The sequence below is a fragment of the Conger conger genome, chromosome 1 (assembly GCF_963514075.1).
Source record: "Conger conger chromosome 1, fConCon1.1, whole genome shotgun sequence".
In the NCBI taxonomy this organism is placed as follows: Eukaryota; Metazoa; Chordata; class Actinopteri; order Anguilliformes; family Congridae; genus Conger; species Conger conger.
Window position 1 is genome coordinate 92,692,222 of NC_083760.1, and position 10,000 is coordinate 92,702,221.

The 10,000-nt window shown below is 49.2% G+C and overlaps 1 protein-coding gene across 2 annotated transcripts in view; it reads right to left on the minus strand.

Moving 5' to 3' along the window:
- rps6ka1 (ribosomal protein S6 kinase a, polypeptide 1) overlaps positions 1-10,000 on the minus strand; it is a 62,250-nt gene that overhangs the window by 46,421 nt on the left and 5,829 nt on the right. For both annotated transcript variants that reach the window (XM_061247199.1, XM_061247198.1), the window contains exon 2: positions 9,175-9,219. In XM_061247199.1, the coding sequence (XP_061103183.1) occupies positions 9,175-9,219 (45 nt within the window). The remainder of the gene's footprint in view (positions 1-9,174; positions 9,220-10,000) is intronic.

Here is a 10,000-nt window from a genome sequence, read left to right on the forward strand (position 1 = left end):
CAGCAAACTAGCTGCATTAACCCAGTGTTCGCACTCCCGCACGATACCAGCCTACACACACACAGACACACAGACACACACACAGACACACACACAGACACACAGACACACACACAGACACACACACACACAGACACACAGACACACACACAGACACACGCACACACTGACACACACACACGCATGCACAGACACATGCACAGACACATGCACAGACACATGCACTGACACACACACAGACACACAGACACACACACAGACACACACACAGACGCACACACTGACACACACACAGACACACAGACACACAGACACACAGACACACACACAGACACACGCACACACTGACACACACGCATGCACAGACACACACACAGACAGACAGACAGACAGACAGACAAACACAGCTGCCGTGTTCTTTAACCTGCTGCTGGGGCCTGGAGAATACGCCACTAAAAGGCCATTATGACCATAACACACTAACACACTAACACACGTCATCTCACCCAATGGAAAACACATTAACCTCTCCCCTCTCTGTCTTTCAGTACACGCTCAGACACACACACACACACACACACACACACACGCTCAGACACACACACACACACGCTCAGGCACACTCACACACACGCTCAGACACACACACACACACGCTCAGACACACTCACACACACGCTCAGACACACTCACACACACGCTCAGACACACTCACACACACGCTCAGACACACACACACACACACACACACGCTCAGACACACACACACATGCTCACACACACACACACACGCTCAGACACACACACACGCTCAGACACACGCTCAGACACACACACACACGCTCAGACACACACACACACACGCTCAGACACACACACACACACGCTCAGACACACACACACGCTCAGACACACACACACGCACACACACACAGGCTCAGACACACACACACGCTCAGACACACACACGCTCAGACACACACACGCTCAGACACACACACGCTCAGACACACACACACGCTCAGACACACACGCACGCACGCACACACACACACACACACACACACACACACACACACACACACACACACACACACACACACACACACACACACACACACACACACACACACACACACACACACACACACACACACACACACACACACACACACACACACGTGCAAACACAGACACACACACGCATAGCCTGGCTCCAGAAGATCTCAAAAATCAAAAAACACCATTTAGTAAAATGACACTTCCAAGCACGACTGCTGTAAAATAGCTGGTACATAAAGGCATCATACAGACCGATCGGGTGTGAATCACGCGGGGTCATGACCCCCACACCCTCCTGTTCACAGTTCCAGGCGCAGTTTGCAAACGACTGAGGCCTAATTAATCTCAGGTTATCGTTATCGCAACCACTTAATGACTTAAAGGGCACCTTCAAACACAAACAGCACTGAGCAACGCATTAGTCATTCTTCTGCAGTTCTGACTGTGTGTGCGCGTCTGTGCTGTATGTGTGAGCGTGTGTGTGTGTGTGTGTGTGTGTGTGTGTATGGCGTCTTTGTGTGTGTGTCTGTAAGAGAGCAGAAATAAGTGGTTTTGCACAATGCCAGCTCTCATGTCTCTGACGTTCTCTCGGTCGAATTCAACAGAATTCCCGCCCAAAAAATCACAACGGACAAAGAAAATCTCCAACCCCCACGCAGAGGAGACTCTCCTGAATCACTTTAGCTCCTTTTTTTTTTTAAAACCCAAACACTGAAATGTATTCAAATTTTAAAGTCTGGTCCTGCTTGCTCTCAGTTTCTGGCCTGCCTCAAACCCCCAGAATGCACTGCCAGTGGAGGTTAAGTTCATACAGGAAGTTAGTTCTCAGTTAGAAAGCTGATAACAACTGTCCCTGCAGGCACCAGCAAGAGAGGGTTTTAAATAAAAAACACATCTTAGTGAGATTTTAGCTCATTTTGGCCACTCACTTAATCTTTAGCATTTTAATTAAAGTAAAGTAGTAAAAGTAAAGATTTCTCCTTTTATATTTGATGGTTTTCTTGGAATTTCTTTCTTGTTCTTATCTATATCATATCACATACAGCACGTCACGTTTGCGTTTGTATGCTTTCTGTGACTTTGGAAGCACTTATGGCCAGGAAAATTATTTGAAAGGTACAGTAGTATATACGTTTAGTTTTTATTATTGCTGTTCTAATTTGCCAATTAAGGTAAAAAGACAGGCGAACTGAAATGCCATCTATTTGACACAAGCGCCAGCACGTGGAGCAGTGCATTCTGGGAACAACACGAAGGTGACAGCCTGAAATAACTCGAGCAACCACAGGAGGATTTCAAAATGGCGTCATTAACAGCAGAAAGAACAAGGCTTATTTTGCAGATGGATACCAATCACAGTAAAAAAATAAATAAAACAATAAATAATAAATAAATGTAAAAAAAAAGAAAAGTGAAAAAGGAAAGGACCTATTCAATTTTAGATTAAAGTGGGGGGTACCAGCTAATGGAACACAGACTCATTCAAGCAATCACTTAGTTTTTGAAATAATTTTTCTTAAAAAGTCATCAGCATAATGCGTGGCAGAGTGCTTCTTTTTTTTTTCCCCGCTCTTCAAACATGAATAATTACATTATGACTGTCCTCCTTCAGCACAGCACGCCACTCACTGCATCTTTCATTCAATACCATGACAACAGCCCCCCTGACCACCCCCCCGCACGACCAGCCTCTTAGCCAATCAAGACTGCAGAAACGCCGCTCCCTCTCAGAAGCTGCAGCCAATGAAAACGTGCTCACACACTGGTTCTTCTTTCCAATCTTGAATTTGACAAGCAGACCAAAAACACACACTCGCACAGAGGCACACACACGCAGACACACACACTCACACAGAGACACACACTCACACACAGGGACAGACACCTGCACACACACAGACAGACACCTGCACACACACTCAAACACAGACAGACTGCACATACACTCACACACAGACAGACACCTGTAGACACACACACTCACACAGACAGACAGACAGACAGACAGACAGACAGACAGACAGACAGACAGACAGACAGACGCAGACGCAGACGCAGACGCAGACGCAGACACAGACACAGACACAGACACCTGCACACACAGACACAGACACAGACACAGACACTCACACAGACAGACAGACAGACAGACAGACGCAGACGCAGACGCAGACACAGACACAGACACAGACACAGACACAGACACAGACACAGACACAGACACAGACACAGACACCTGCACACACAGACACAGACACAGACACAGACACTCACACAGACAGACAGACAGACAGACACAGACGCAGACGCACACACAGACACAGACACAGACACAGACACTCACACAGACACAGACACAGACAGACAGACACAGACGCAGACGCAGACGCAGACGCAGACGCAGACACCTGCACCTGCACACACAGACACGCACGCACCCCCACACTCACACACGCAGCGTGTTCTTTGGCTGAATGAGCAGGTGTGACAGTGTGCCAGTGTGGATTCACACATCACTCAGCCGGATTACACGGATCACACGCCAACTTCACACGCCACGCTGCTCCTTTCCAGCTTTAACACCATTACAGGAAGCACGTCACGGCACACGCAACACCGCACACGCAACATGGCACACGCGACACGCCACACAAGGCACACGCGCCACACACCAGTCAAAAATGACAAATGCCGTTTTAATAATCCAAAGGTATAAATCTACTCAACGTTATTTTGCCACACCAAGGCAATACTATTAAATGTTTGTTTGCAAACTTGACAAATTTTTGCAATCTGAAAAAAAAGAAGAAAAAAAAAGATCTAGTATCTACCACACATGCACGTTGAGGCAAGCGGCCAATGAGAACCTGCTCTGGTGAGGCCAACGGCCAATGAGAACCTGCTCTGGTGAGGCCAACGGCCAATGAGAACCTGCTCTGGTGAGGCCAACGGCCAATGAGAACCTGCTCTGGTGAGGCCAACGGCCAATGAGAACCTGCTCTGGTGAGGCCAACGGCCAATGAGAACCTGCTCTGGTGCGAGCGGGGAGCCTTGAGATGATGTCACAGTGGAGTTGGATTGGTCTGGATTTTGCCCGTAATCCGCTGTGGTTACATCACACTTGTTACGGAGGTCACCTGACCAGTCTGAAACGGTGGCATCACACCGTTACGGAGGTCACCTGACCCACACGGAGATCCGGCCGCCTGCTGGAGGGGGCCCGGTCGATGGCACCGATCTGATTAGGCCGAGAGGCGATGGGTAAGAAGGGTATCGTTTTCACCCGGCTCCGAAACACGGATCCCACCAGCTCAAACGAACGAGAGGCACCGAAAAACCCAGACCCAAAATTATATTATATAATACTTTGGCTGCGTGCCTTTTATGGATTCATGCACTTGATTGAAAAGGAGGGAGAGAGTAACAGGCTTTTATCTCTCTTTCCTCTTCTCATTTGCTTGTTCCCTCTCTCTCCACGTCTCCCTGTTTCTCTCCCTCCCTCCCTCTCTCTCTCTCCAACTCTCTCTCTCTCTCCCTCCCTGTCTCTGCAAAGTGGAGCACTTCACTGAACTTGCCCTGACTAGTAGGCCTGAGGGGAATGGGGAACTGAAGTGACTTTTGTGTAAGTTGTGTTATCTTTTACAGGTGTGAAAAAGAAAGGAAAAAAAACCCTTCAGCTCAAAAACTCAAACATTGCAGGCCGGGCACAAACATTCCTGGTCGCCATGGCGATGAGCCGTCAGGCAGAGGCGTGAGCGACCTCATTAAACCTCCTCCGTGCCAATCAGCACCGTAACCACGGCAGCGGCACTCCTCACCTCCTTAACCCCGCCCCCCCCCCCGGCTGAGTCAGCCGGCTTAGCGGTCACTTCCTGGACCTGCGGCTATTTTTTCCTCGCGCAGACCTTCTGGGGGGGGAGGGGCCTGGCTACAGCGAGCACGCGTAATGAGGTGCATTATGGGTGGATTTATCTGACTTTAATGGGTCAGACGCATCGATCCCTGAGGATGAGCTGGCGGCCTTCCCTCTGCCAGGAACACTCTACACACACTCTACACACACACTACACTCTACACACACTCTACACACACTCTACACACACACACTCTACACACACACACTCTACACACACACACTCTACACTCTACACACATTCTACACACTCTACACTCTACACACACTCTACACTCTACACACACTCTACACACACTCTACACACACTCTACACACACTCTACACACACTCTACACACACTCTACACACACCCTACACACACCCTACACACACCCTACACACACTCTACACACACTCTACACGCACACTACGCACTCTACACACACTCTACACACACTCTACACACACTCTACACACACTCTACACACACTCTACACACACTCTACACACACTCTACACACACTACACTCTACACGCACACTCTACACGCACACTCTACACGCACACTCTACACGCACACTCTACACGCACACTCTACACGCACACTCTACACGCACACTCTACACGCACACACCCCTTCACTTCCATTTAAAGGGGTCCTTCAGTGCCCTACAGTACAGCATAGCACCAATGCTAACGCCGCGCTAACATTGGCTCCTTTCCACACCTCCTCCTCCCCCCGTCAGGAGACCAATTACCTCTCTTCTTCGCCCAATTACACGACCCTATTAGGAGCCCGCCTGGACCCTCTTCCAGCTCAGCTCTCTGCGGGCTTCTGGAAGAACCAAAGGGGCTGATGGGAAGGCCAGGTCCTCCACAGGCCTGCCGCTTCAGTTGGACGCGTGCATGCGGCACTACCGTGGCAACCGCTACAGCCAAACCTGATTCAGTCGAACTCGGACCAGACCGTCTTAGCAAAGAGAAATGGCGAAACAGCAGAGCATTTACAATTGAAGTGGTTCAAAAAAATGCCATGAAAATAAACAAATCTTCCAGCTGTGTTTGCCGCAGAAGCCAATGACGTCATAAGCTAAACGCAGCCAATTACAACCAAACAGGCCGCTGCGGTTTGACAGGATTGTAAATATTGTACAAGTGTGTTTACTGAACTTCCATATGACCGCACTCAGCCCAAACAGGGCTGCTAGTTTAAAGGACATCACAAATGCAGTCAATCCTGCAGACACTGGAGTTAAACCTGCAGACACTGCGGCCCTCCAGGACTGGAGTTAAACCTGCAGACACTGCGGCCCTCCAGGACTGGAGTTAAACCTGCAGACACTGCGGCCCTCCAGGACTGGAGTTAAACCTGCAGACACCGAGGCCCTCCAGGACTGGAGTTAAACCTGCAGACACTGCGGCCCTCCAGGCCTGGAGTTAAACCTGCAGACACTGTGGCCCTCCAGGACTGGAGTTAAACCTTATTTTGATGCGCATATTTATTAATGAACGAAGCGATACTTCGAGGACATGATCTCTGCCAGCTGCCTGACTGTTTGTGTCTGGGGGCCTCTCTTGGGGGGGTGGACGTTTGTCACGGCTCTTCCTTCCTCTGATGTAGGGAACAGGTAAGACACAGTGTCCAGAGGAAGTGAGATTGCCGGAACGTGCTTCTGAAGTGGCCTCTTTCATTAGTTTCCTCCCGGAATCAAAACTGCCATCTGGATTTCATTTTTATAAACCTGCATGGCTTGAGGCTTTCTGCGACACCCTGGATAACATCATTCTACTTCTACTGCTACCATAACTACAAATGCTACTACTACTGCTACCATAACTACACATGCTACTACAACTGCTACCATAACTACAAATGCTACTACTACATCTGCTGGTACTTCTAGTGCCTCTGCTACTGCTAAAAATTATAGTAACAATAGTAACAATAATAACAATAATAATAACAATTTCCACCATTGAGGTTTTATTCAGAATCTCAAGATGATTTTCTGAATGAAAGAATAATGTTTCAGTAAAACGCAGACAGATCAGTGAGTATGTACATGAACATACTGACGAAAAAAAACAAACAAAAAAAAAAAAAACACCTGCAGACAAATAAATAAATAAATACATAATAAAAAGGTCAGGCTGCAGCTGCCCGCTGCTCAGCGGAACAGAGAATGACTCCTGCTTCCTGCTCGTCAGAACAAAGCGACCAAAAGGCTCGGTCAGCGGACAAAAACTAAAATGGGACTGCAGCCAATCACAGCCACCACACAGACCGGTGACCCAGGCCTCCTGCTGCAGCCAATGACAGCCACCACACAGACCCAGGCCTACTGCGGCAGCCAATGACAGCCACCACACAGACCCAGGCCTACTGCGGCAGCCAATCACAGCCACCACACAGACCGGTGACCCAGGATAACCTTGTTTGTAAACTTTCCAATAATACATTACCCACACTGTAATGTTTCTAGTTGAAGATGATATTGATGTCTTTAGGTAGGGCCGGGGGGGGGGGGGGGGGGGGATTATGGGTCAACTTCGAGGGCAAATTCCCCACACACGGATATGCACAAACACGCAAAGTACAAACACTCTCGCTCGCACACCCTGCTGGCACTTGTTCTGTGGTTTCATGTGAAAGCTGTGGAGGACCTACGGACACCATTTTGAAGGTGAAGGTTTTGGGTTTGTGTCGCAGCGTGGGAGATCAGACTGTGACTGAGGGCATATCCTGCTGGGGAACAACCTCAAAGGGACTGGTGTAAACACTGTCTCGCACCGGGAGCATTTCAGTGGTTTCCAAATGCCCTTGTGCGCCTGTGTGTGTGTGGGTGTGTGTGTGTCTAAGTGTGAGTGTGAGTCACCTAATTCCTGATTACATTCGTTATCAAAGACAAACTCAAGCCACCTTTAACAGCTGAAGAACACAGTCTCGATCCCGCCTCTGTTCCCAGCAGCTGCAGTTTACAGTAGATACTGCACATACAGTAACAGTGACGTACAGAACGCCAAAGCGCTAATAACTACAGCAGAGTAATGACTGTGCCGTAAGGAGGAACACAACCAGCGTCTAACACTAAACTAAATATGAACCCGCACTTAATTCCCCGAAACGGAAGGCACTGGAATATCTGACGGAGAATTTTAACATTTCAAAAGCACTTCTAAAACTTATCGGCTGCACACCCTGCTGTAGGTTGCCAACATCTCATTTCTAAACTAGAAGCCAAATAAGTTAGTCGATCTGATGATAATTAAGGCGTTACTTTATTGCCAAAAGTCAATTTCTCACCTCTCGCCTTGCGATATTCCAGTCAAAAGTCTGCCCAATAAGAATGAGCAGCAAATGCAAATCTAACCGCCCACTTTATTTAACGAATCATATCGTTACTGATTACCTATAATCTCATCAGTCCCGCCAAACGGGTTAATAGCAGCCTGCGATTTTCCCTGAAATGAGGCCTTCCGGCAGGTTCTCCGGGCAGCGGAGAGACAGCGCCGGAACGCCAGCGTTCCCCGCCGAGATAAATTAAGGAACACGGAATCTCTCCTGGATCTGAGGTGCTGGGGGGGGGGGGGGGGGGGATCCGCGGAAAAGCACGAGCAGAACGTTTGACCTCGAGAAGGAATGTCCAAGGGGAAGTGGAGGAGGAGGAGGAATGATTTAGGGAAAGCAGTCTTAGGTGTTCCTTGTGTGAGTCTCACGTGTGTGTGTGTGTGAGTGTGAGTGCGAGTGTGAGCGTGTGTGTGCGCGTGTGTGCGCGTGTGTGAGTGTGTGTGTGTGTGTGTGTGTGTGTGTGTGTGTGTGTGTGTGCGTGAGTGTGTGGGTGTGCGTACGTGAGTGCGAGTGTGCGTGTGAGTGCTTGAGTAATGGTGTGCGCGTGTGTGTGTGTGTGTGTGTGTGTGTGTGTGTGTGTGCGTGTGTGTGTGTGTGTGTGTGTGAGTGTGTGGGTGTGCGTACGTGAGTGCGAGTGTGCGTGTGAGTGCTTGAGTAATGGTGTGTGTGCTTGTGTGTGTGTGCGTGTGAGTGTGTGTGTGTGAGAGTGTGTGCGTGTGTGTGCGTGTGTGTGAGAGTGTGTGCGTGTGTGCGTGTGTGTGCGTGTGTGTGCGTGTGTGCGTGAGCGTGAGCGTGTGCGTGTGTGCGTGCGTGTATGTGTGTGTGTGCTTGAGTAATGGTGTGCGTGTGCGTGAGTGTGTGTACTCACCTTGACTGCAGGTGTGACGCCGTCATCAGTTGTGCTCTGGCCGTTCTGAAAAGAGAGCAAACAGAGGCGGGGTCAGGGGTCAGGGGTCAGGGGTCAGGACTGAGTCAGCTGCTCATTGTGTCGGGAACTCAAAGCATCAAAGCAGAACAGGAAACACCCCCACATCCACACATTCAGGCTACTGTAAACACTCCCACATCCACACATTCAGGCTACTGTAAACACTCCCACATCCACACAATCAGGCTACTGTAAACACTCCCACATCCACACAATCAGGCTACTGTAAACACCCCCACATCCACACAATCAGGCTACTGTAAACACCCCCACATCCACACAATCAGGCTACTGTAAACACCCCCACATCCACACAATCAGGCTACTGTAAACACTCCCACATCCACACAATCAGGCTACTGTAAACACTTCCACATCCACACAATCAGGCTACTGTAAACAGCCCCACATCCACACAATCAGGCTACTGTAAACAGCCCCACATCCACACAATCAGGCTACTGTAAACAGCCCCACCACACACACACACAAACCACACTCTCACAGAACCACACTCACACAAAACCTCACTCACACGTCACCAGCATCAGTCAGGAACTGTGTTCTCACGCTCAGAAGCAAACATATCCTTTTCATCTTGCTGCACACGCCTCGCATTTCAAATTCCATAAGCAAGTGAGAGCGGGCAGATGACTCACGGAGAGGGCGGGGTTTATGTGCGCTGTCAATCAGACTTAGCCAAATGAAACAAGCCAGCTTTCCACAGAGTACAACACTGGACTTTTCACTTTGGTAAAAACACAAG